Raw genomic sequence first — 27,278 nt, forward strand, 5'->3', positions numbered from 1 at the left:
GCTGCCCCGGCCCGGCTCGGGGGCCATGCCGACACAGCGGGACGGCGGCGCCGGCAGCACCATGTCGGCTCCGGGCGGCCTCGGGGGCAGCCTCGGCGGGGACGGCGCCCACCAGGTCCGGGTGAAAGCCTACTACAAGGGGTGAGTGCGGGCGCCGAGTCCCCGCGGACGGCCGGACGGAGAGGAGCGTCCGGAGCGGCGCCGCGGGTGTTCGGGATACCGGGCACGGGCTCCTCTGGACGAGCTCCCGGGGATACTCCAGCCTCAAGCCCTGGGTATCTAGCCCTGGGTACGCTCTGACTTGTAGGGGAGGAGGGAAAGAGCGGAGGAAAAACACTGCACGACTAACCAGCCGTGCTGAAATGGATGTGAAGTGTAGGACTGGTATCAGGGTTCGGGGTGGAAGTCGGATCCCCCCTTCTCCTGGGGTGGCCGTCCCGGTGAACAAGGATGTGCCTGAGCAGCCTTTGGTCTGCTCCCCCTGCTTCCCTTCACCCCCAGGCCTTGGCTGCCAGTAATAAGTACATATTCCTTCATAACACACGCCAAAAGTTGCGCTTAGTATGTTCGGGATCCAGCTTTGGTCCTGGTCTTTCTATGTTAAGTGATGTCCAGGACTAAAGGAAGAGGATGTTTGTATGAAAATTTCTTTCATGAGTTTTTAGGCTGTTTGCCAGCGATTGAGCGATTTCCAGCGGAGTCTGTGAATGGTAGCCCAGATGCATCTACTGTCAGTTATGCTTTTGCTGTTAAAAAACCCTAAAATAGTAGGTGTCTGCGAAATGGAAACGAGAATTTTGTGGGCCTAATTCAGTAGCTCTCTGGCAAATAACGCATAAAGCAAAAGAAATGTCCTGCATTGGGTTCACAGCCCACTATTAAATAGTAACAGTTACAGGACTTAATTAGTTTCAGTGCAAGGGTTGCCGGTGGTTCATTGGGCCATTAAGTTTGAGGGGAGGTGATCTAAGCAGAAAACAATGTAGGTTTGCATTTTTGGGTTAAGAGTGAACACGATGCTCTTGATGGCTTCCTTCCAGTTATGTGTGTCAAGCACAAGATGTGTGTTACTTCTTCAGTATTTACTCTCTGCTATCTCTAGCTGTGTGATTTTAAGGAGAGGTATAGAAACTACACTGAGCATTTGGTATTTGCTGCTGCGTTTGGTTTCTGGCTCGTGTCTGCTTTTGGGCTATTCTTGACAGAAGTCTGTAGAAATTACTGTAGAGACTGGCACAGTCTGTGGCTTTAAAGGACATGCAAGACACTGTCAAAATATATGAAATTCTGAGCTCTTTGTTTCACAGTTCCTTTAATCCACTTTTTCTTAAGCAAAGATTCCCCTGGCTATCAGCTGGTAGAGATGTTTATTTGGTCAGACAGTGAACTAAAATGGGAACTCCGTGCGTGAAAACCATTTCTTTTTCTTCTGCTGTGTCAGTTTTAATCTTGATCACCTACACATGCAATCACATGGATTCTTGCTTTAGCGCAGGGAGGCTGTGGGGCAAGAACAGGGAGGAAGCAGCCCAGGGTTGTGGGAGTAAGGAAAAAATATGCTACACTGGACAGGAATGCTGGCTCATGACACTGGTAATAATTTCACAGGCACTGGAATGTTTCTTTTGAGCCCTGTCCATTGACTTTTAATGCAGTTATCAGTTTAATAATGGCATTGAGTCATAGAGGGTGTTGGTTGACCATTGTGAATACCAACAAACTAACAGGCTGACTGCCTAGTCATGATTTATTTTGAGATACAAGCAAATTATTCTCTCCATTTTCTTACAACAGACAGTCTCAAGCTCCTTCTCAGACTTGCACTATCAAGGGGATATCAAAGCCAAATATTTTACCTGCACTTACCCTGAAATCACTTGGAGACTGAGAACTGAATGCTGATACCAAAGGCAGTTTTTCCCCCCATTCTTCAAATAAACTGTCTCAGAGCTGGATTGAGGATTTAATGGGAAACAGTGTTAATCAGGAAACGTTAATCTCTCCTAATTTCCTTTTAATGGAAGCATTTAAGTGGGTTGTAGAAGTTATTGGAAAAGTCTGGCTGGGAAGGTCTTTTCATCTTCCAGAAAGAGTTTATGGTTAAAAAGAAAAGGAAACAAAAAACCGCCAAGCCAACCCAACCCAGCCACTTAGAAGCACAGATTTGTTCTTGAAACCTTTGGGAATCTGATAGTCGGGATACTTGCCTGGGGCAAAGAGCCGAGCCTGAATCCCCAAAACTCGGCTGGGTCTGGCCGGGAGCCCAATTGCTTTTCTCAGCCAAGACAAAGACTTCACACAGGACCCTTTGAAGAGCCTTTGTTTCATTGGACCGTGCAGGGGTAATTCTTTATCTTAAATTCATGAAATATGTTAAAACAGGACGGAAAATTTTCCTAAAAATGAACACAGATCATGAGAATAAAGGAATGGGGAATTCCCAGAGACTTGGGAATTAGGGCATTTAGTTGAGTTTTTCCAGGTATTTCCTTCTCTCCTTTAAACTGTGCTTATCTTCCACAGGGAATTGGTTGTTTAAAATTCTTAAAATAGTGTTAGATATTTCAAAGAGTTACTGTGATCTGTGCAGTGTGTGTAACAGAAGCTCCTGAGGGGGTTTTTAGGAATTCACTCTGTTACTCCAGAGGTGAATTTTTGTTGATGCAATAACCAAGTATAGCAGCTCCCAGTGCATGGCACTGATCAGCATCTGTAATTACAACCATTTCAGCACTCTGATGATATTCAAAGTTTGCCTTTTGTCTTACCTCGTTTGCTGGAGATGCTTTTTGTAAGGTCAGCACAAGAAGTTGTTACATCATTCATACATATGTTGTAGGGGTAGAGAACAGGTAGGAATAATTCACTGCTCATGCTCCAGGAATCCTGTAGAATTCATGCAGATTTAAGAAGAAGCAAAACCAAACAGCTATAATTACCATTTTCCTGTCACGATTAGAACTGCTAGCAATGTTCTTTCAGTGCCTGGCATGGATTTTATGCTGGTTTTAGCTGTGTAGGCTGTAATGTAGGTTAGATTTTTAATAGAAGGGGTAGATAGGAATGCTTTGCTTGCCTTCAGTTTGATTTGCTTCAGGTGAACAGCATGCCTGACAGTCTTCTCATGATGCATGTTAAACCTACTTCTTTTCTTAATTTTAATTATTTTAGTTACATGAATGGAAAAAGTGTGAGAAAAAATATTTAATTGTAAAATCAAAATGTACCTCCATAAAGATGTCCAGGGAATTAATTTCTTAAGGATTCTTGAATTCTTGCATTATTTCTTTTTATTTTTCTTTATCTTGGGCACTTTTTGATTAGTTCTTTGGCACATTGTCTTCTATTGTCTGTTGGCAATCAAGTTCTTCATAGGAGAGTGTTCAGTTTAAGATTACTTTGGACTAAGCCTGTGAGTACATCTTCCAGTCTTCTTGCTGTTTCAGTATTGATTTAGCTTTCTGACAATATATTTTTTGCAGAAAAACAGACTTGCACAGGGGAATGCAATGCTTTAAATGGTTGTGAATGGCCGTGGCTGTACAGAAATGACTCTGACACAGCAGAATTCCCCAGGAGTCCTGTGGAGGTTCGTTGCAGTGAGCTCTAATTAGACCTTTTCCAAAGCCTTAGTGACTGGCCCAGGTGTGTGGTACATGGAGGGATATGTAGGTAACATGTATAATGTATCTGTACATTTCCCCATACATAATTCCAGATAAATGAGGCTGCAGCTGGACAAGTCTCAAGCAGTAGTGTCTGTTCTTCCAGGGTTGTTTTCTTTGGGGAGTTCAAGATCAGAGTGAAATATGAGGTACAGATAGTGAATTGTGTTTAATTGTTGGCATTGGGTTTGGGGTTTTTGTGTTGGATGGGTTTTTGGGGGTTTTTTTGTGTTAAAGGACATTACAACTCTTGGATGATTTGTGGAAGAAAGTGAGGAAAGCTGTTTGATCTCACAAAAGGTGGACAGTATGGTCTTCTATGTGTATTTAAAATATATTCTCTAGTGTGTTTAGGTTTACCATTTGCCTTTTGTCAGTCTTTCTAAGATTTATTTACTGATTCTGATATTTGCAGGATATTGACTCAGACAAGCCTTCTAGTAGTATGAATAAATTATCTTTATTAATATTTATGAAAGATAGAAGTGATAGCATTTTCAGGGAAAGTAATTCAGGACAAGTGCTGTCTTGTATATTTGCATGTTTCCTGCTCAGGTCCCTGATAAAGACCAACTCAAACAGTGCTAAAACAAATTGTAAAAAGTCTCATGCTTCCATAGTAAGAGTTTATTGGCACCTCCAGATGTGGTGGTGCCAAAGGTGTGCTTGAATCAGATTTTCTTCTAATTTCCTATGTGTGCCAAGAGGGGACAAACAAAGATATTTATTTCACCTTTATTTCACCTTTCAGCTTTATGACAAACATGCTTATTCCAAGCATTGTATAACCTTATCTTCATCACAAGGAAAGGCCTGTTTTCAAGAAAATGTTTCCCACATCTCAGTAAAAGAAAACATTTTGTATCTTTAAGTGTATCTTAAGCCTGCAAGTCAGCAGGCTGTAGTCCATATTCACTTTCCTTTGTCCTTAATTTGGCCAACTAACTTTTATTTAAAATGCAATTTTTTTTCTCAGTAGAGTTTAACTTCTTGGCTTGAGTGAATCCAGCTTTTCCCTAATGAAGGCATCCTCAGTGCTGTGTTAGACAGTGTGAGGACACAAAGGTGTGACAACAGAACCATTGTGAAAGTGAGACCTGGGTCAGCATGAAGTGTCAGGGCCATCAGTGGAGTTAAATGGCAAAATAAAGCACTGGAGAGACCTGTAACCTTTCAGGTCCTGTGTAGTGTAGATATTGCTTGTGGAGCCTTGTTTATATGGACATCATCTTCTGATACTGATATTGTGTAGAGCTCTCTGAAAGACTGATTAGTGTCTGTATACCAGAAGAGATATTACAAATCATTTGGTAACTGTTTGATACATGTCCTGCTAGAGGTGTTAGAGTAGTAATTTAGAGAACACATTTAAATTTTGAAATAATTAAACTGTCTTTTTTTTTTTTTTTGAAGGAAAACTGATTTGCTACTTAAAGGTACTAGCAGGGAGTAAGATTTTTTCAGTTGGTACCAGCTTTTGCTTAAGAGATATGAGAAGATTCCAAGGCTGTTCAGTACATCTTAATATTGTGATTTTTCCTGTTTGCTGCAGTACAGATAAATCTATTTTAAGTGAACTTGAATCCTCACATTTTAAAATGTGCTCAACAGATTTTGCTATTATGTATATAATTTCATCTTCAGTTTTTGCTGAAGCATCAGTGATTACAGTCTCAAAAAGTGTGGTCTGTAACTTTCTGCATTTCTGGCAGTAACAGTAATTTAACAAACTCTCTACTGACTAGTTCAATCCCAGAAACCCCTGCACGGTAAAGAAATATAGATATAATTATAAATATAAATACTTTGGCTTCTCAGCACTCTTCAGAACTATTTTTTGTTGTTGTTGTTAAAGAACATATTCCACAGTGAGTACATCTGTTCTAAAATGTGAATCAGTGAAGGGATAGTAAACTTAGTGGAGGTGCTAAGTAAGCAGTACCTTATTTCCTTCCGGAAAAACAGGAAATACAGGTTAAGGCTTTGCTCCTAGTGCAGGCTTGCTGTGTGGTGGCTGCCCGTGTGTCTGTGACAGTAACACACTGTCACATCTGCCTCACTGGCATTGGGTTCCCAGCTGGTGTTTCGATAGAAGATGCCAAGGGAGACCTTTGTGCCTGAGAGAGGAGTTTGCTGTGTTGGATGGATGTGATTTGGGCTTTCAAATAAAGCCGCATTTGCTCTAAATGACTGTGCTGAGTGCCAGGGTCCGGCTGTTGTTTGTTCTGCATTATGTCACACTGGAAAGAGCAGGAGCAATCCCTCTACCAAATCACGTAGCAGCTTTTTGGCTGCTTTGCTCAGATTATCGAAGAGATGTTGTGTTTATCCTGGGCTGCTGTATTTACTGGAATCTGTCCTCTAAATAAACCTAACCCATGTGATGATGCTCATAAATCCAGAAGCAGGCTCGCTGTTCTTCTACAGTGCTTAGGAATTGCCAGTGGATTTTATTCCTGCTGCTGCTCTCAGAGGAGCCTCGGGCAAGCAGTTTGGTTTTTGTGTGCCCTTTGCCCCTCCTGAGTGTTGTTCTGGTTCCATAACCACAACTTTTAATGTTGTCACCTTCTTGATCTCCATCTGCCCATGCACATGATGATATAAAGATCCTTAACTTGCTGCATATGTACACTTCAGGCTGGTAGGACCCTTGATGGGATTTCTGACCAGGTATAAAGCTTTGTTGCCTTAATTACTTCTTTTAGCTCCCTCAAACAGTCCTAGGCACTGGCTCCCACTGGAGCAAATCCAGCCGGGTGAGGTTTTTATGGGAAGGTTATTCTTGTAGCTCAAACATGGGGCTTTTATGCTGTGTTTGAGGAGTGTGTTATAAACAGCCTTCCTCCTACCTCTAAGTGTGTCTCCCACCTCCTTTGGTTAAGGGTCTGAGCCCTGTCACCTGTTCCCCTTTAAGGCCCAGCCAATACAGTGAGCAAGCTTTTTAGCTAACACATTAAAAACAGGTTAACTCACTTTTAATTATCACAGAAATACCCATTCTGCATAACAGTAAAGCACTACTTTTCAATTCTAAGTATATGACTCTCTGTCAGCCTTCCCCTTCATTGTGTGAAGCACCACTCTTTTTTTTAAAGGTACTTTGAATATTTGCACGTGGCCCAGGTCTGTTAGGAAATCTGTTTAGTATTTGTCATTAATTTTTCATAACATATATACAATCAAAATTTAGTTGAAGTAGATGTATGTGTTTATATTTTGATGCTAATAACAAAAGAACTCTTTTAACTTAAAACCAGAAATACGTTTTGAACATTATTCGTTCTTGAGTTTCCACTGGTGTAAGAGATCTAATTTCTCTGTGTGGTTAATGTCTGCTGGAACTCACTTGATAGTTATTTGGGCATAAAATCTGAAGTTTTTTCTGAAGCAGATATCTGGAGGATTAAATGTCAAGTAATAAGAATCAGTTGGAGCCCAACTTTGCTATAAGAAAGGAACTTAAGTACTTTATTTTACTTTAACATTTTGGAGGGAGCTGCATCAGGGATGCAGGGGTTAATATTAGCAGTATATGGAAGGTGTTAGAGATGATGATCAATGTTATGTTTTGTGGAATAGTTTCTGAAATGAATTTTTCTTTCTCAGGGACATCATGATAACCTATTTTGAGCCTTCCATCTCCTTTGAGGGGCTGTGCAGTGAAGTTCGGGACATGTGCTCCTTTGACAACGAGCAGCTTTTCACCATGAAATGGATTGATGAAGAAGGTAAACCAATGCTCATCAATACATTGCTCAGCATCCCAGCTTTTCTTTCCCTGTCATCTTTTCTTTTTCCTCTGCCTTCATGCAGTAGGCTTATAAAACATAGAATCTGACTCCAAAAAATAAGTTATCCAATGCCTTCTTAAGGAGAGCTTAATGAAGAGGGATTTGTTTCACACTTAGTGTGTAGCTTACTCTCTGTCTTTATAAACTAAACAAGATTTCATTGACTATGAAAATGTTCATTCAGTGTTAGGATTTCTTATGAAGGCAACAGAAAGTTTTCCTTTATACTGCTGGAGATTCCCTTTATATCTTATATTTTTGAAAAAGTTGAACAGACATAAAGTTATACAAATTGCAGTATTTATCTAAAACATTGATATAATTTAATGTGTAGTTGAGTTGCATGTGTAACCAAAACCGTTCTATCTCAAGGTTTATTATCAGTTGTTACTTTAGCAACCTAAAGTCTGTTAACACATGGCTAATAAGAAAACTTCTTCCAAATACTAATGATGTGTAGTAATTTTCCATCAAAATGCAGTGATCACCTTGACTGAGAACTCATCTCTAGTGCTTACATTATCCATCTTAAAATTTACCTTGGATGAAAAAAGTCCAGAGCCTGTTCTCCCTGTTAACAGATGTCATCCTTTGAGCTGTGTGTGTACAGTAGTAATTATTTTTAAAGGTTATTTGTAGGTTCTGTTTTCTCAGTGGAATTAGTTTGTTCCACATGTAGGTTTTGAGCTACAGCTACAACGAAGAGCCCTCTGAATTATGAGATTGCTGTGGAGTTATTTTAGCTGATGCAGTACATAAAAGGCTGCAGTGTGCAGTGATTTGTTGGCTGTGGTTGGTGTTTGCATGCAGCCATCAGCATAAATGGTGCTTATGGAACTGTTTCCTCCCGTTTCAAATTGGGCTCCTGCCAGTTTATTCAATCTAAAGCTAAATGTGGAACAGAGTTGATTTTCGGGAGTGCAGTATAGGCAGGTGTGTTGAAGATGATGTGGTCCTGGGACTCTGAGCAGGTGGAGTTCTTTCTTCTCCTCATCATTCTGAAGTTATTTATACCAGGCAGATGCAGTGCAGTAAAATGACCAATGTTTATGACTGAACTGTGCAGCAGAGCTACTGAGAGTTGAACATTTACTTTATAATAAGCTGGCTGTGTTGTTTTATCATCAGGAAGATAATGGACTCATCAATGGAGGAGTCTGCAGTGTCAGTCACAGCAGGAAATATATATATATATATATTAATAAACACTTTGTACTGATTCAATAATTTACTTGAAGTCAGTTTGTTCTGTCTCAATTTCTGCTCTTTAATTAAAGATAGGTTTATTTTAAAAAAAAGGAAGGTTGCAGTTTGCCTGAACTATTTTCATGTGTAGGATTTGATTTTCACAAGCAGTCCATGTTTGCGTTAATCATTGGCTTACAGTTTAATGTCAGTGGAGAAAAAGTTAATCTGCCAATGAGGAGTGTGTTTAAAGCAAATCCTCTTGTCTTTGTTGTGAATAATTCTTGCATGTACAATGCATGGCTTCTTGCCAAGCTCCTGCCTCTCCTCTCAGCACCACTCTGTAGTGTTTTCAGATGATATTCTTTCTAGAAACCTGTTTTGCTTTACTGGAAAATCCCTGTATCACATCTTCACCAAAACTGAAGTTCAGTGTTTGGCAGTAGCATGAGGAAATGTGTGTGCTGTAGGCTGGTACTTGTTACACTATTACTCATGCTTTTTATAGTCTCAGAGAAGATAAGGGGTCTGGGGCATCACGACTTCCTCACTAAACTGGATTTATGTGGACACGAAGGTTTTGATTTGTCATACAATAAATGCCTTTGCAAGATGAGGGCTTCATGTGTAACTGCTCTGATTTCATAGAGGTAATGGCACACAGATACAATTTAATTGAGTGGAGTAATTTCCAAAATCTTCATATACAACTGGAAAATAGAATGAACTTGATTTGAGTTTAGACAAATTTCTCTTTTTTCTGTATATGGAAAGTTCAGTTTCACTCTGCCTTCTGAAACATCCTGTGGGATGGACACTGGCCTTGTGCGTGTCCTCAGGCTGTTGTTTCTAGCTATATAACTCAAAAGTAAATATTTTCCTATGTATCCCAGCTGTCTTTGACTGCAAAATTTGTACTACTCAAGCCTGTTGAGACAGATGTCTATAAACCTTCTCTTCTGAGTTTGCTTGTTCTTGAGACCCTCTTTTGGTCCTGCCAAAAGTTAACACGGAACTGTTTGCCCAGGTGTCAGAAACAAATGAAGAAAAACTGGTTTGTTGATTCTCATAGTGAGTCTGAGTCAATTGTTCCTTCAATTGTTCCTTCTCCTCCCACCCTGCTCTGCACAGGGTTTGTGCTGTGTGTGGGCACTGTGGTGTCCAGCTGTAGGGAGAAGTGGTTTGGTGGAAAATTACTGTAGATGGCTTCAAAGACTTACATGGAGTATTTTGATGTGCAGGGAACAATAGACAGAGCACTGAAAACAAACCATTTACATTTATTATTTGTATTTTAACAATAGCATAGAATGCATAGAACCACAGAATGGTTTGGGTTGGAAGGACAATAAAGATCATCTCATTCCACCCCCTGCCATGGGCAGGGACACCTTCCACAATCCCAAAGCCCCATCCTCTCTGGCCTTGGACACTTCCACACATGGTGGGCACCCTGTGCCAGGGGCTCACCAGGGAAGAATTTCTCCCCAATATCCAACCTAAACCTGTTTTCTGTCAGTGTGAAGCCATTCCCCCTGTCCTGTCTCTCCATCCCCTGTAGACAGTTTCTCTTCATCTTCCTTGTTGGCTCCTCCAGATTCTGGAAGGCCACAATTAGGTCACTCCAAAGCTTCTCCAGGCTGAACAATCCCCACTCTTCCAGCCTTTCCTCATAGCTGAGTTCTCCATCCCTGTAATTAACTCGGTGACCTCCTCTGGGCTGGCTCCAGCAGGTCCATGTCCTTCCTGTTCTGGGGGAAGATACATTGGAGACAAATGCACTGTGATAGATTTGAAACAAAACAAATTCTCTGGAGAACTTTTGTGGGGTGAGTTGAAATAGCTCCTGCTGCTGGGGGTGTGGTTCCACTGAAGAGCTTTAGCAGTGGCTGTGTTGATTTAGATACCTTGCAGTATAAAACACAAACATAATAGTTAATGGTCTGTTGCTTGTGAACTCTCTAACTGTGGTATTGACTGAGGACTCAAAGCAGTAAAACTTCCAGACTGGATCCAGTTTAGCCAGGATGGAAATTATTCTGCCTTCCTCCAGTTTGGTTACCAGTAACCAGTTTGCCACTTAAAGGCATGAAAAGTAGTATTTCTGTTAAAAATTGGAAATATGGGAAGGCTTGCTGTAAGGGATTTGGGCTAAAAAATAAACTTCTGCTCATACTGGAGCAGGCAGAGATAAATCCCTTGTTCTTGTGCAGAGCATCTTGTATAGATGAAGAGGAGGGCAACAAGTTGAGCTAATAACTAGAAGTATTTTCTTTCTTTAGGGTAGTGATGATTGAGATTCAACACTTGTTTTTAAAATGTTTCAGTCACAGTATTATTTTGAAAAAGGTTTTTTCTTTTAGGAGGCAATTTTTTTATAATGTTACAATCTGTATCAGATACCAATGAAAACACAGTCTTGTTTGAGAAGCTTTATCATCAAGGATTTGGCATGTAATTTAGTCTGCACCATCACAAATGGTCAACAAAACTGCAGTTGTTTTACTAAAAAAAATAAGAATCAAAGCCAGCCAACTCCCACCTTTCTTCTGCTTTGGTGACTTTTCTTTAAGGGATTTTATTTCAAATAGTTGTATGAGTGTGAAAATAGTAGCTACAAATCAGAAAAATGGAGTGTTGCACTTAGATTAGGTTATTTGTCAAAAGTTTCCATTGAGGTTTGAGGAGAGGCTTGAGCTCTGACTGCTTTTGTAGCTCCTGGTGCAAGTCTTGGCAGTGCTAAAGCAGCTGTGAGAATAGAATTGGCTCAGTTCTAATTAAAAATCCATTAAATAAAAGGTAATCTTAGAAGGTTTTTAGGTCTGGAATATAGCCTACACCTCCTGTACTGAAATAATGTGTAACCATGCTTGTAGCAATGATGTGTTATTCTTATGATCTGCTTGCCTCTTGGGAATATCCCAGATTTTTATTTTCCCTATAAGAACTCAATATAACTCTTTTCAGGTGTACTCTTTGCACAGTGTTAAAAATAAATACTACTACATTTGAGAATATTGGATTTTTTTCTACAATAATTATCCTGGAACCAACTGTGAGGGAACTACTGAATGGTATGGAACTAATTGGGTTGAGTTTAGTGTTGTTCTGTTTTCTTTCCACAGGAGATCCATGTACAGTTTCCTCTCAGCTGGAGTTAGAAGAGGCCTTTAGGTTGTATGAACTAAACAAGGATTCAGAGCTTCTGATCCATGGTAGGTGAAATTCACTGAAGTTTACTGCTGCTCATGTTTGTACCTGTGAATGAGTGGAATTCTCCCCCTCTATTCCTGTGCCTTTCACACCCTCCTCCCCTCAGGCCTGTGGCCATCCTGTCAAGGCATGCTGACGACCATTCACTGGGCTTTGACCTCTTCTTTATTAAATTAAGGGAGAAAAAAAAAATTGCTGCTAGTTTATTAATGAAATCCAGCTTCTGTTTCTTGGTTCATTCAGCCCAAGTGCCTTCAGATGGTGACAGTGAATGGTAGAAGGGATAGATACTTGTTTGTTTGTTTATTAGATTTATACATTAGCCTGAAGTTAATTATGGATAAGTGCTTTAGAGCAGCATCTCTGTTAGGAAGAAAAAATGAATGAGCTCTGTTTGTGATACCAGATTAATGAAAAGTTTGTCTTTTCTAAAATAAGGTACTTCAGTTTTAAACTTAATAATTTCATGCCCCTGTTTCATGTGTAGTTGTTCAATTTTTATTCTTCAGGGTTACATGCCTATTTTGGCAGCTTCTCCAGAATATTTTTCTAGCTGTTTGTAACTTTTTAACAGTAGAAGGTCAGTCCTGGTTTATCAGAGATTAGAGCAGAAAAATCATCATTATGAAGTGTTGGTGTGTTACACTACAGTGTCTGAACAGGCTCCTTCTCTTAAAAAGATGCAAAAAATCTAGTTTAGCATCAGTCCATTTGAAAGGAAAAGACAGCTTCCAGCTTCCCACAGGGAGTTTTAAAAAGGCAAAGAATATAATCCATTTGTAGGTACATTTCACTGTTTCTGTGCATATTGAGTTTTTCATATGCCTTTTCTCCATTAATTTTTGTGTTTGATAAACTTCTGGTGAAACTGGCATTAGGGCTGCCTGTCCACATTTATACTTCTCTCTGATGGTTACTGAAGCCAAATAAAGAGTGAAAAAAACCCCAAAAAACTTACATAGTCAACATCCTGTGTAACTGGTAGGACACTGTCATATAAAACATTTGTAGATTTGGAAATCTTGACTAACTGTAGATTGGCCACATGAGAAACCAAAATCACTACTTTACTGTCTTTAAGAAACAGCTTCATTTATTCTGCTTTTTGCATGTATTTCTCATGTGTCACTGCTGTGCCCAGCAAAGGGGGTTTGTGGTGATTTGCAGCTCACCTGTCCTTAAAGAAGGTTTTGTTGAAGTGCAGTCAGTGCTGTTCTCTAGATGGTTGAATGCCTTTCAGGAATGTTTTATTTAACCCAAAGATTTATTTTCTGTCTGAAATGAAAGCTAATCAGAAGTTAATGTCTTTCTTGCAGTATTTCCCTGTGTCCCAGAGCGGCCTGGCATGCCTTGTCCAGGAGAAGATAGTAAGTAGGCATTTCAACTAAGAGATACAGAAAATCAGTTCAGATTTCCTGTTGTAGCAGATTTTAATATTCTTTCATTTGGCATCCCACACTTACGAATCTTAATAATGCAAATCTGTAAAAATCAAATATTTAAAAGGAATAGGAGGTCTTGCTAAACTTAATGTTTGCCACTTCTGAATCATTGTTAATAAGCATTTCACATTCCTGTTAACTACCCATATCACTCTGCTTTCCTTGCTTTTGCCTCTTCTATCATGACAGTTTTTTATCCTATTCCTGTTTTTGGGAGAGTTGCCAGGCTGCTGGCTGACAATTGTGAGCAGAGGCTTGTAACCAGTGATAATGACTTGTTGTGTCACTATTTACAGATCTGTGGTTAATTTTTTTGAGATTAATATTTAGGTGCTGTCAGGAGGATTCTCCAAAAACCTCTATTGTGTTAACTAATGTTCTAGACATTAAAGAGGTAATTTTCCCCCAGTCTTAAAGTTTTTTATAAAAAAGAGTGTGTGTATGTTATGCACACAAGCATCTATCAGCTTGCTGTCCAAATCTCTGACCAATCCAATCTAAATGTGCATGTTTAAAAGTTAACTTGGGCAGAATGAGTAATGCTGGTTATCTGAAAAATGAGGTTACAGACTGAATCAGAAAAAGATTTACAGCTCGGTGTAGGTTTTCATACCTTAGTTTTCATTTTTGGTTTCTGACATGTCTCAAGTAATGAAATTAAAGTGATAGTCAAGAAAATGAAAAAAAATAAATTAATAGTGGCAGCTGTGGATTTAAACCACTGGAGGATTTGTCAAGCAATCTTATAAATCAGGACATGCTCCCAATTCATCTTCCTTCCTCCTTTCCCTTCCCCACAGCTTCTCCCCAAGTTGAGGTATGTGTATACTTTGCACTCAAGTGCTTGTATTGTTTGGACAATTTACCTTCTCTTGACTCACTGTTCCTTTTAACTTCAGAAAAATCAGAATTAACTTGGAGTTGATCACAATATTCTACTTCAAATTTTCTCCCAAACTTAAAAAAAAAAAAAAAAAGACACTTGGGAAGTTTCTCTGTTTCTGTAAGGTTCAGGAGGGAAACTTTACTCTGCAAGTTACCCTACACAGGAACCTCCAGGAGAAGATGTTGCAGTTCTGTGTTTGTATTTGTCTGGATATAATCCTGTGTTTTTCCTCTTAGAGTCCATTTATCGCCGAGGCGCCCGCCGGTGGCGAAAGCTCTATTGTGCAAATGGTCACACTTTCCAAGCCAAACGATTTAACAGGGTGAGACTCTTGTTGGGTACTTAAAGGCATGATACAGGGATGTCTTGTTTTCATAATGATGATGCCACTGCCTTGAAAAGTTACCAGGTAGTTTCATTCTCGTTTTTGTTGTTTGTATATACACACTTCTGGTAATCCTATCTTCAGGAAACTTAAGCAATATTAAATCATCGGGAACTTGAAATAGAAAAAAAAAACCAAAACAAATTGGTTGCAATTCACTTTACATATACTCTGAAAGCATTGTGTCAAAGCTCTTGTGTTATTTAAAGTCTTTCCAGAGGGCAAACTGGAATGTATTAGATGGCTAAAAGTAGATTTTCAGTTTTTTAGCTTTTGGGAGTAAAATGGTTTGAACTTGGTTATGATGCACAGACTTTTCTTTCGTGACTTATAAAGGACAAAGCTGAGATGTTTCTCCAGGCAGCCTGTTTCTGGTGCCATGTAATCGACTGGAAATAACAAACCATTCAGAATGTTTTCAGGAAGCAAGGGTCAAATGTAATTAACTGAGGATCGAGAAGACTCTGCTGTGTTTAAAAACAACAACAGCAAAAACCAAACACAAAATATTTGAGTAAGTCAGGTCCCTTGGCAGCTTCAATAATCCTTCCTTCTTCTCTAAGCTTAGTGTATTGTGTGCTTAATGCTTGAGATCGTCTCCACTAAACTTCATCTTGGGCATCCTCATGTCTAACTTCAGCTTTTTTGTTGTTGTTTTTTTGACCTCATCTGGGTTAAAGGTTGTCAAGGCACCACAGTGAAACCAGTTTCCACTCTTGCCTCCATAGACACCCTGTTTTCGTGGATCTTTGGAGTTGTTTTGTGAATGTCCTTCAGCAAGTGGTGATTTTCACATTTGTATTGTCTGGTTGTGTAAAATGTTGAAGTTTCTGCTCTCCTGCCTTCCTCTGTAAGGACTCACCTACAGAGAAATGGGGAGATGAGCGTGGTTAATGCAAGTGGCTGGATAGTTTTGCTGTTGAGTTTTGCTCTGGGATGATTTTTGTTGGTTTGTGATTGCAGAGAGCTCACTGTGCCATCTGCACTGACCGGATCTGGGGCCTGGGGCGCCAGGGCTACAAGTGCATCAACTGCAAACTCCTGGTTCACAAGAAGTGTCACAAACTTGTCAACATTGAATGTGGCCGACACACACTACAGCCAGTAAGTAAAACTGACCTGATTAATTGTCTGAAAAAAAGCAGCAACCAACCAGTCAAACAAATAACCCCCCCTCATGTTATACTGATGGTTTTCGAACTGCAGCCTGCACATAATTGCAGTAGTTGAAACATAATTTTTATGGTTGCCATGACTTTTGCAAGAAAGTTTGCGATTCACCAAGCAAAATTGCAATTTATTGCAAGACAGGGGTCTAATCTGCACATCTGACATTATTTCACTTGTCACATATAAACATATAAGGGATATTTATCCCATCCTTCACAGGGATGTTACATAGTATATATATAGGTACACACTATTTTACATCTTCAAAATGGATAGGAGGAGTAAATTCTCTAAATATCTGAAAGATTACTGGATTATTTCTCGTTTACAGCAAAGGAATACGAAGAGCAGAATTTTTGACTTTTCTCTCAAGAAATTCAATCATCCTCAGAGTCCCGAGAAAAATTGAGATTATTACTGCTCCTGTTTAATAAAGCAGATAGCTTCAAGTCTTTTTTTGGGGGGAGAATTCTTTTGACTAATATATATACTGCTGAAGGACAGTGATAGTTTTGCACAGTGATAGTTTTTCTATCTTGCTTCTCATCTGCTGTATTCCTTTCTCTGTTGTACCAAGCTGTCACTTCTGCAGCTTCTGGAAACATGTCATGCCTTCCAGAAAACAGAGAAAATAAAGAATGCAGTTGTTCATTTCATTGTGTATGTTTTAGTAACTATGTTTACTAATCAAGTTAAAAAGTAGCTAGATTGTATTCCTCAGGGATCATTCATTTCATTTATTGACTCTAAAATAACGTGTCTGACACTTGGACAGTCTATTACAAAAATGCTGTCTGTGTTTGCAGGAACCAATAATGCCTATGGATCCATCATCAGTGCATTCAGATAATGTAGAAACAGGTAAGATCTATAATTTTTTTTTCTTTAAATTACTATAGGTTGCTGAAAAGTGAACTTTGAAGTAAAATTACTTTTAAAACTCTTTCTTGCTTTTTCATAGAATTAGAAAAATAAGACAGCTTCTTACTGCTAAGGGGGGTATAAATATAAAAATTCCAGTTTTCCGCACGTTATTAGTTTCAGAAACTTGACTAAACAAAGAAGAATTTGTGCTGTCAGTTACATTTAGTAAGCTGAGTACTTCAAACGCCATGATCAAGCAAAAAAACCCAAACCCTTAACAACATTAGCAGAGATTCAGCTGGCATGGTGGCCAAATATGGGGTTTTTTGGGACAATCAGAATGATGGTCCTAATGCAAACCTATAAATTTTGAATACTTGGAATAAAAGCATTAAAAGTGAGTTTCTCTGATGCAGAAGAAAATCCTGTTATGTTGCATCAGTCTAATAAATTATTCTTGCACCTCCAGTGATACCATACAATCCCTCGAGTCATGAGAGCCTGGACCACGTTGGTGAAGAAAAAGAGGTAAAATATCTTACTCAAACAACTCTGTGTATAGAATCACAGAGTATCTGAAGTTGGAAGGAACCCATGAGGATCTTCAGAGATCTTAAAGCCTGTGTGTCTCAGTTTAAAGATTTTAGTAGTTTACTTTATCACAAACTGAAAATTAGCACAGAGGGCACATTTGGGTTGCTCCTGAGATGTGTGCATGTGTGGCTTGCATGCTGCTTTATTTTGAACCTTGAGTTGAGATGTGCTTTGATTTAAAAAGTGTTCCAAATTCTCCCAGTTTGGTTTGTTTCTCATCTGCCAAGTCTTCTGTGCCTCCTTTATTTCCCAACACATTCCTTTCCAGTACAGTACAGCCTTAAGATAACAAGTGTTAATTGAATTCCTGGTTTGTATTAATTTTGAAACGTTGTTTGAAATGCTGACTTCTGCAGTTGCTGACACTGGCAAAGGCTGCTTCCTCATTTCACTGCACCTTTATCCACAGGCAATGAGCATTAGGGAAAGTGGCAAAGCTTCCTCCAGCTTGGGCCTGCAGGATTTTGATTTGCTCCGAGTCATTGGAAGGGGCAGCTATGCCAAAGTGCTGCTGGTTCGACTGAAGAAAACCGAGCGCATTTACGCCATGAAAGTGGTGAAGAAAGAACTCGTCAACGATGATGAGGTGGGCAAGGTGTTCTCAGGGACCTGGGCAGCTCTTCCAGACAGCTCCAGTGTATCCCCCATGAGGTGGGAGCCAGGTCTGGGCTGCAGCACTCAGTGAGAATTCTGCCTGTGGTTTCTTGTACTGCTCTGTAGGAGGTTCACAAGGCAGGTAGCCAGGTGGAGTCTGATTCTTGTATGTTCAAGTCTGAGGTTTTGTCACAAAGAAATCTCACCATGTTAATTGCTTGTTTAATCAGACCTCCATTTTAACAATTTTTGCACAGCCATTAGTGAAAACCTGTCAGAAATTGCACTATTAAACTCCTAAAAACCTCTTGTTACTGAGGATTTCCTTGGGTTTCTTTAGGCTACTCTGAAAACACTGGAGTGACTGGGATTGCTGTCCAAGAGCTTTTGCATTTATTTCTCAGTCTGCAGTTGATTCCTTCTGCATTTCTTGGTCCTGCTTTACATTTCACTGCACCAGTTTATCTTTTATAGATCAGTATGTTTTCATTCCCAAGGTGGTTACACAGTGAGGCTAAAAGTAGAGGACATTCAGGAACTAAAAAGTGTGCTGTCAGCTATTGCTTCAAATTTCAGATTTCTAGAATATTAATTTCTTGCAAGTAAATCAAGGACAGCAAAGCCCTTGAATGTCTTTTTGCTAATTGTCATTAATACTTGACCTAAGAAATGCGACAATCCTTTTCTGAATGTCATTTTTCTTCAAAAAATAGGATATTGACTGGGTTCAGACAGAGAAACACGTCTTTGAACAGGCCTCAAATCATCCCTTTCTGGTTGGACTGCACTCTTGCTTCCAGACTGAAAGCAGGTAAAGGTCATATATTAATATTAAAATAGTCTTATTGAAAGCATTTAATCCTATCAGGCACCTCAAAGGCCTAAATTTAAAACATAAGGTGTTAAGTAGCAAAGCCAATGTTTTGTAAATCCTCATAGTATTTTGTGATCCAAATGCCATGTTGCATCTAAGGTTTTCAGAAAAATGCAGAAAAAAGGAAAAATTTAGAATAATGTAAAGTTCTGGTAGATGTCATGGGGAGGATTCTGGACAGGTGAAGAAGTGCAGCTAGTAGGAAAAAAAGCACTGAGAATATGTGATAGAAGAGAATATAGAATGGGAGGGAAAAATGGAGATGAAAATCAGAAGTAAAAAAACTGAAGAATAATTGTCTCAAACTTGCCTGGATTGTTTGAATCTGTGAGCAAGACTCAGAAAATAAAATCTTGAGTTTTCAAAAGGAAAACTGAGTAATAGAGATGAAAATTACTGGTTTTCTGTTCTATACTGTAATACCTTTAAGTACATATAAAATCCAGTGATTGTATATTTAAATAGTATCCCTGGTGTTTCTAATGGAGGGAAGTGAGAAGAAAGAGTATTTGTAATACAGTTATGGTACTAACCACAGTCAAAGGAGACTGAAGGGCTCAGGAGGGAAAACTAGACTCCTAATTTTTTAAGGTTTGTGCATAGAAACTGATGTGGCTCTATACAATCACGTGTAGTAATGACAGGCAGTACCTGTAATGGAGGAGAGAAGTATCACTTTCATTCCTTAGCAATGAAGGAATTATCTAGAGAAACTTTGTATTCTTGGTTTTTAACTTCAGGAATTTATTCAAAGGAGGGGAAAATGGTAAAACCAGCCATGGTGCCAGAGATGGGAGGAGGGGAATGAGCATTGTTCTATAACAGACCTGTAACATCTCACACGTCTTTCAGCAGTGCACACAATCATTTGTAACAATCCTGTGTGTTCCAGGTTATTCTTTGTTATAGAATATGTCAATGGAGGAGACCTGATGTTCCATATGCAGAGGCAGAGGAAGCTGCCAGAGGAGCATGCCAGGTGTGTCTCATACCAGATTTCTTGCATCAAAACAGTGGCTTTCTGACACAGTGCAGCACTGCAGAGATTATGAGGGATGAGCCAGCAAATCCTCTCCAGATGTTAAGGATTTGAGAAATGTGAAACTGCATCCTCCTTTTGCTGCTGCAAGCCACCGTGTTTTTGTTTCCAGAAGGAACTGTAATAGGAAGCACGTAGATGTTGTTTGCATTGGCATTACTCTGCATGACTTCAGTCTGCTATTTTTTTCTAGAAAAACAGTTTTGTGGTATATTTTTTTTTAACTAACTAATGATATCAATGTGTTTCTTGTACAACAACCACTACCAGCTGTCCAGGCAAATGCTGAGTTCTTGGTGCATATGCTTAATCTCAGATGGTGAGATAAAAGGCATGATTGCAGGAGACATTGCTATTAACTAGAAACAATTTTTTAAGTGCATAGAAACATTTGTATGATTATAAACAATTTGCCACTTCTCTGTGGAAAAAGAATAGAATATTTGGGATTATGTATAGAAAATACCATATTACCATGGTATTGTGCTTTGGGTTTTGATCACTTAAGTAATCAGTATTTCTTTCTACACTAGGTTTTATTCTGCTGAAATCAGTCTAGCATTGAACTATTTACATGAGCGAGGGATAATCTACAGGGATTTAAAACTGGATAATGTGCTCCTAGATTCTGAAGGGCATATTAAACTCACAGATTATGGCATGTGCAAGGTAAGATCTAGTTTCTTGCTAACCAGGAAAATCAACAGTTAAGAAATTGTTGCAAATTAAAAGATGCAGAGACTTTAAAAAAGTGGAATTTCAAGGTCTCTCTTTGTACACAGTGCACACAGGCTGTATGTTCACTTCACTTCCACGTGTGGAGAAAAGGCAAATGCCAGAGTGCACAGACTACACTTACATGTACCATCTATGTTTTCATAAAGCTGCTGGATCAACTCGTCTGGGAGGGGTTGGCTGAAATACTCAGGATAAGGTGATTTCAAAAGAGGTTGAAATTATCAGTCACTTGCTCCTCTTTGGTTTCTGTGGCACTGCCCATTTCCTCTGGGAAAACTTTTGTCTCTACAGAGGCACTGGAGCGTGGCTCTGACTTTGCCATGGAATTGCCAGAACTCTGGTTATTCAAGACTTAATTAATTCAAAGTGAACCTCTTAGCAGAGGAGTGTGGGATCTTCAGTTAGCTGTAAAGTATTTTCTTCCCATCTTTTCCCAAAGGAGGGTCTGAGGCCCGGTGACACGACCAGCACATTCTGTGGGACTCCAAACTATATTGCACCTGAAATTCTCCGGGGAGAGGATTATGGTAAATGGAATTTCTTGTTGCTACTTTATAACTTTCACTTTGTCTCTTCTGATTGGAGTTGTTTAAGCAGTAGAAAGTAAAAAAGCAGTCTTAATTCAACATCCTGTCTGAAAAAGTAAATAAAGCCTTCAAAGGAAAAGCAGGAAACGTCACACAAAGCAAATGAGATATTCTGTATTGCACATTTTAAATTCTTTTGAACGGTGTTGAAGAATAGCTTGAGTCTTCCAAATTTATTGTTGTTTATAAATATTTTAGATCCTGCTAATGATATACTTGCAGTCTGGAATTGTGTGGTTTTGGAGCTTTACATTTGGCAGCAGTGATAGATTAGATACAAATTCATTGCAAAAGGCCTAGATAGTAGGTGTCCCTTTACATACTTTTTTTAATCTGCCATCTTACTTCAATCAAATGTCTCTTTCATACTGGCTTCAGATACTTCTGCTTATCACAGCTTTCTAGGCCAGCCAGACTGTATCAGCCCCAGCCTGGCTGCTGGGATTTCCTTTAGCAGTGAATAGCAGGGGAGATATGCTTTGCTCCAAGAATGACTGACTTGCTGTTATTAAGACTCACACAGTTCTTCCTTGACCTTATCTCTCACCCTGGATAATGCACTGTTGGTTAGTAATGACTAGGCTTAAATATTATCTAAACCTTTGTTAAGGGCTTAACACCAACCTTTAACCTCCTTGCATTTCCTGTGTACAGCATCTCCTCCTGTTGTACATAATGTACATAATGACCCACGTGATGTCTGCTACAGTCGTTATCTCTCCTGTATTCAACTAATTGGAAAGACTGGCAATACTTGTATTTTTGAACTCATTCTTCTCTGTCTGTTTTTAGCCCCAGAGATGTTGGCATTTTGGTTGTGAAATATCTCCAGTGGTGTTTTTTTTCTCTTGAATTGTAGGCTTCAGCGTGGACTGGTGGGCCCTTGGTGTGCTGATGTTTGAGATGATGGCGGGCCGGTCGCCGTTCGACATCGTCGGGAGTTCTGACAACCCTGATCAGAACACAGAGGATTATCTCTTCCAAGGTGAGTACCATGAGTGTTCCTACACTGCAGTGCTTTGCTTCTACCTGACCTTTAAACTAACTTCAAAGATGTAAAGGTTGATAGGAACCTCGTTTTCTTGCAGTAATTTTGGAAAAACAGATCCGAATTCCCCGATCCCTCTCTGTGAAAGCAGCAGGTGTTCTAAAGAGTTTCCTTAATAAGGTAAGAGCTGATGTACTTTATCTGCAGTACACACTAAACAGGGTAGAAAAGGTGAGAGCTTAAAGCAGAATTTCAATGGGGCCATATTCTAGATACTTCTCTTGAAATCTGAAGCTCCTGGTTCTCAGGCTGGGATTATGAGTAAATTCCAAAGTGAAAGGCATAGAAACGCTCCAAGCAATTTTTTTTAACCTGGAGAATTGAACAGATTTACCAGATTTAGTTTGGTTCTGAGAGAAGCAGCTTAACAAATCACTTGGACAGCTTCTGATGACTTCCTGGAGGGAGATGCAGAAGCAGGATATGCTCACTTCTTGCTGGGGCCTCTAGCCTGAGAGTCAGAAGGTGCATGTGTGGTAGTGGATGATGAGTCCAAGCACCTGCTGGCTTTTATTGAGTGTTATGTGAGTAGGAAGAAAGGTACAGGAGAAACCAGATTTGGTTAAGTAGTTCTAAGAAAGTCACACCATTCACTGCACCCTGTTACAGCTCCCTGGTAGTGTGTGCATGTTGGTACCTGGAGGTGGAATTGTCCTGTGAAAATAAGCTTCTTTCCACATATTTACCAGGAATTGCAGTTACTGCCCAGTGTGATTTCCTGGCATAATCTGTTCAGGGAGGAGCAAGGGCAGGTGGGGGGGAAAGAATCAAATTCATTAGTAATCTAAACAAGCCTGCTCTGAAACCTATGGAATGTTTAACAGATCTGAATGAAGATGAAGAAAAGCAGCATTGTCATTTATATAAAATTCAGTTAAAGACTTCCATATATTCCTGCCTATTTCACAGGGTAAATTGGAGCAGTTTCCAAAATAAATTATGCTAATTTAGTTCTTCAGTGTTCCTTGTAACTCTGGTGTTTCATTTCTCACAGGATTTGTAACATTCATTTTATTCATGTGTAGGCTGTGGCATCCATTTAGAAATATTTTCTTCCTTGCACAGGATCCAAAGGAACGCTTGGGCTGCCATCCTCAGACAGGCTTTGCAGATATCCAGGGACATCCCTTCTTCCGCAACGTTGATTGGGATCTGGTATGTGAATGCTCCCTGCCTTGGCTGAGTTTCTTTGCATACAGTGACAAAGTTGTTTTGAGCCAAAGAGAGGACTTTAAGCTCAAAAACATTAAGCTCTTAATTTATGTTGTACCAGAATTATGATACACAATCTTTTTTCCCTTTTTCACACAGTAAGTGCAGTAGATTATTAGAATTTAGTAGTTTGTAGAAAGTACAGAAAATAAACTTAATAGTAATTTCCAACCTTGTTTTAAAATAATTCAGTAAGTTGAATTATTCAATAACTCATTCTCAGTGTGACTAAGTGCATTTATTCTTAGATGGAGCAAAAGCAAGTGGTGCCTCCATTTAAACCAAATATATCTGGAGAATTTGGTCTGGATAACTTTGATTCCCAGTTCACCAATGAACCTGTGCAGCTCACTCCAGATGATGAGTAAGTAATGTAGAATTTAAGAAGTTCAGAGAATAGAAGATGCTTTGTTTTTACTTGTTTGGGTGTTTTATATTGTTAGTAGTCTGGTGAGATTATCCTGGCTGAAAAGTTTTTATAAAATGCATGATAATGTGCTTGATTTTGGTAGTGGATTTGTGGTTCCTTATGTCATTCATGAGAGGCCCTGATTTGGGATGAGGAGGGAAGGACCTTTCTAGTGTGATTGAGCCACTGCTGTTCACATTTTAGGAATTTTTATAGGCTTTTATATAACATTCACATCATATGCAAGCATGAACAGCGTATATTAAATGTTACCTGTGCACCTTAATCAGGTCTAAAATCCCACTTCCTTCTTCATCCCTTTCTAAATGCAGACTGTACAAATAAAGTTTAGAAAAGTTGCTGACGCAGGTGCAGTATGTATCACATCCTAATGTTTTCAGGTCCTTACAAAACTGGCTAGGGCAGGTTTTGAAACTGCAAACCTTGCAGACTGTTTTGTGGGAGAGTGAGTGAAGCCTAGTCACTGCATTTGAGGGGTTTTGTGTTTTGGTATTATTATTGGGGTTAAAAAAACCCAGTGCTAATTGTAAAGGTAGAGAGGGACAAAAGAGGGAAGGGAAAATTTCTCAATTGCAGTCCACTGAAAAGGTTTAAAATTTAAGTCAAACTATCACTTAATGTTACCTTTTAAATTTTGCTCAACTAATGACTATTTTTTAATCCTAATAGTGATATTGTGAAGAAGATTGACCAGTCTGAATTTGAAGGCTTTGAATACATAAATCCTCTTTTGATGTCAGCTGAGGAATGTGTCTGAATTCTCCATTTCTGAACTGTGCCAATTGTTACTCCATTTGTTTCTGCATGGATAAACATCTCTCCATTTGGATGCACTTGCATAAAATGAGTAACTCAACATCCTGCCCTTGCCACCTAGTGTGAATTTTCCTTTTGTATTAATCGTTGTCCAGGACAGTTGTTACACTGAACCTTCAGCTGCCGGGTTTAAAATGTTAGAACTTTCTAACAATTTTGCCAAATATGAATTTTAATTCAGGAGTTGGTCTCTGGGGCTCCTGACTGAACAAAGGGTCTGGCTGTATAGTTTGCCAGTACAGTGTTCTGAGCAAGGAAAGGCTTTCAGTGTTTAATGAACACAAATTGCATCAGGTGATGTAATAAATTATCCTTCAAGGATTGCAGATTTTTCAGCAAGATGAGTAAGAATTTATCACTTCTGTAGCTCCAGATCTCTTTGAACATCTGATTTCCCTGTTCTAGACATAGAAATTAGAGCTTCGTTCATGCCCTTCAGACTGAAATGACAGCAAGGAGAGCAGATATTTACACTGAATAGGTCAAGACTGGCTTCTTTCCTGGGGAATATTGATCCTCCCCTGAAGGAGGCTATTAACACCATATCAGAATTCGTAGGCTTTGCTCCAACACTCACACTAGGAATTGTGCACTGATACAAAGAGTGCCTTTCTAGCCTGGCCCTTTCAGCAAGGGTTGGACATGGCATCAAGTGTCAGTTTAATTAAACAATTCTGTTAACTCTTTGAGAAGTTAAAATCTGTACAGCATAATTCAGCAGTAATGGGCAGCTAATACTGAACCTCATACTATTTATTGCTTTTATATTTGCTGTCTTAACTGCATCAGAACTGCACACGGTACAGCCTGGAAAAAGGCATCCGTTCCTTCTTTATCTTACTGCCACACTGCTGGGAGTGAGTTCCACTCTGCCAGTGGAAAAAGCATATCTAGAATAAAATAGGTGCTGTCCATAATGAGTCCCTTAACTTCTGCCCTTAGAGATGGTGATTTGTACTCACAATCAAACCTGAAATGTTGGTAGCAGGCTCAAGGAAAGCAATTGAAAGAATGGGTCAAACTAGGACTAAGAGATTTGTTTCTTACATTTCATGTTAGTAAGCACTGTAATATACAGCACAGATAATTCTTATTTTTAATGCTAAAGCAATAGTTATGAATGTGTTGGGCTGAAGAAATGCCAAATGTACCACTTTTTTTTTATTATTATTATTATTATTTTGGGGAAAAGGGATTAAGAAACACTGAGGAAAGGAATCTGTGTTATGTAAGCGTCGTAAGAGAAGCTAAGCATCACTGAAAGCAGATCTGAGAATCTGTAAGCACAAGTTGGCAAACATTACCTGAAACTTTTAGTAGACTTTTGCTTGGCCAGTGTCTTTCCGTGAAAATCCTTGTATTGTAAACAGTGATTTCATAGCACAAGTTTTCTGGTGTATGTCTGTTCAGTTCCATGTCAGCTGCAAGCAGAGAGATTGCACAAATCCACACTGGTGTCATGGTATGAGATTTAGTTCATGTTTTTCTTTGCAATGTGAATAGGAAACTCTTTAGTATTGGACTGAGCTTTCAAAACTGGGAAGTGATTTGAGAGGCTTCAGTTTCAGGGAAGTGTTGAACCTCCTCACTGTTAAAAATCAGGTTTCCTTAAATTCAAGCTGCATCTTTTCAAATGTAAAATATCAGAGTGAACCTTCCTTTAAAGAGCAGCTAATGGGGTCAAGTGAACTGCTCTATGTGCAGTTTTAAAAGGGTGATTGTTTAGCCTCTGACTCCTGTACCCACATGATCAGTTTAGACACCAGGGCATAACAGATATTAAACCTGGGAATTATTTAAAGCAAACAAGAAAAGCCTTGTCTCTACAGTGGCATAATTTCCTATAAGTATTAAGGGAAATGATTTTATGTAAGGAAGGACATTTCTGCTATTCATCACAGAAAAGTAAAGCAAAAGTTGGTTGGTTTTTTTTATAATGTCATAGAAAAAAAACTTTTTTTTATTTACATATCTAACCATTAAGAATGTTGCAATGTGACAAATCTTAATTTACTGTAAATCCATTTTTAAACTTTAATTTTCTCCAAAGTGCCATGATATTCATTGTTATTTTTCATTGTTAAGCATACAGCAACTGTCATAAATATTCAGAAGGGCCATTGGGTGTAAACAGTCCAGTGCAGTAGGTTTTGTTTTTTGGATAACGTGTCTGCATCAGAAGCATGATGTATTTATGTGGAGTAACCTCCTTTTTGTACACAAGTTGGATTCCTATGGGTGCTCTGCTAGTTAATATTGTCACTACTATTTTCCTGTTTCGTATGGAATATGGTCTTGAACGTTGTTGTGTAATCATTCCCTTTATTTGTGCACACTTTTTACTTTAAATAAAACATTTATATTAGACCTCTGTGTGTTAAGATCTCAGAGAAATACTGTGAAATGCTGGTCTTTTCTTGGGATCACCATCTGACCCTTTTAAATTACCCATATCCCGTGGGAGCCTTGTTCTGATCTTTTCATTTCTTGTAGAAAATTGCACTGGGATAGGCCACAGCAACCCAAGAAATGCCTTTCTCACCCTGCATTTACCAAACATGTCTGAGAATGCAGGTTCTGTTCCAGCATCATTCCCCAACCTTACGCTCATCTTGTCCTTTGGAAAAATACCATCCTTGTAGGTTCTGTCTTTCCTTCCAACACCAGTGATGAGACAAAAGCAGTGAGGCATTAATCCTCTGCACAGAGACAGAAATCTGAAAGGAAAATACAAACTACTACTTT

At 39.2% G+C, this 27,278-nt stretch overlaps 1 protein-coding gene across 2 annotated transcripts; it reads left to right on the forward strand.

Moving 5' to 3' along the window:
- Nucleotides 1-26,900, forward strand: PRKCI (protein kinase C iota). Of its 2 annotated transcripts, XM_066325719.1 has the most exons (18): nucleotides 1-141; nucleotides 7,272-7,393; nucleotides 11,767-11,856; nucleotides 13,171-13,221; nucleotides 14,419-14,504; nucleotides 15,531-15,671; nucleotides 16,544-16,598; nucleotides 17,071-17,129; nucleotides 17,605-17,781; nucleotides 18,503-18,600; nucleotides 19,556-19,642; nucleotides 20,236-20,371; nucleotides 20,880-20,967; nucleotides 21,887-22,012; nucleotides 22,116-22,195; nucleotides 23,141-23,230; nucleotides 23,536-23,651; nucleotides 24,387-26,900. In XM_066325719.1, exons 1-18 carry the CDS (start codon nucleotides 26-28, stop codon nucleotides 24,472-24,474), a joined length of 1,806 nt encoding a protein of 601 aa, XP_066181816.1. In that variant the 5' UTR covers nucleotides 1-25; the 3' UTR covers nucleotides 24,475-26,900. The 2 variants fall into 2 exon arrangements, with proteins under 2 accessions (XP_066181816.1, XP_066181817.1); XM_066325720.1 differs by lacking the exons at nucleotides 1-141; nucleotides 7,272-7,393; nucleotides 14,419-14,504 and having other exon boundaries at nucleotides 11,779-11,856.
- The last annotated feature ends 378 nt before the right edge of the window (nucleotides 26,901-27,278 follow it).

Source organism: Sylvia atricapilla, chromosome 10, assembly GCF_009819655.1.
Source record: "Sylvia atricapilla isolate bSylAtr1 chromosome 10, bSylAtr1.pri, whole genome shotgun sequence".
Taxonomy (NCBI): Eukaryota; Metazoa; Chordata; class Aves; order Passeriformes; family Sylviidae; genus Sylvia; species Sylvia atricapilla.

Excerpts from the sequence above, each read along its gene's own strand:
- PRKCI (XM_066325719.1), top strand. The coding sequence starts at position 26 with ATGCCGACACAGCGGGACGGCGGCGCCGGCAGCACCATGTCGGCTCCG. Across the intron at positions 18,601-19,555 it reads TGCTTCCAGACTGAAAGCAG|GTTATTCTTTGTTATAGAAT; the intron begins GTAAAGGTCATA and ends TGTGTGTTCCAG. Across the intron at positions 23,231-23,535 it reads GCAACGTTGATTGGGATCTG|ATGGAGCAAAAGCAAGTGGT; the intron begins GTATGTGAATGC and ends ATTTATTCTTAG.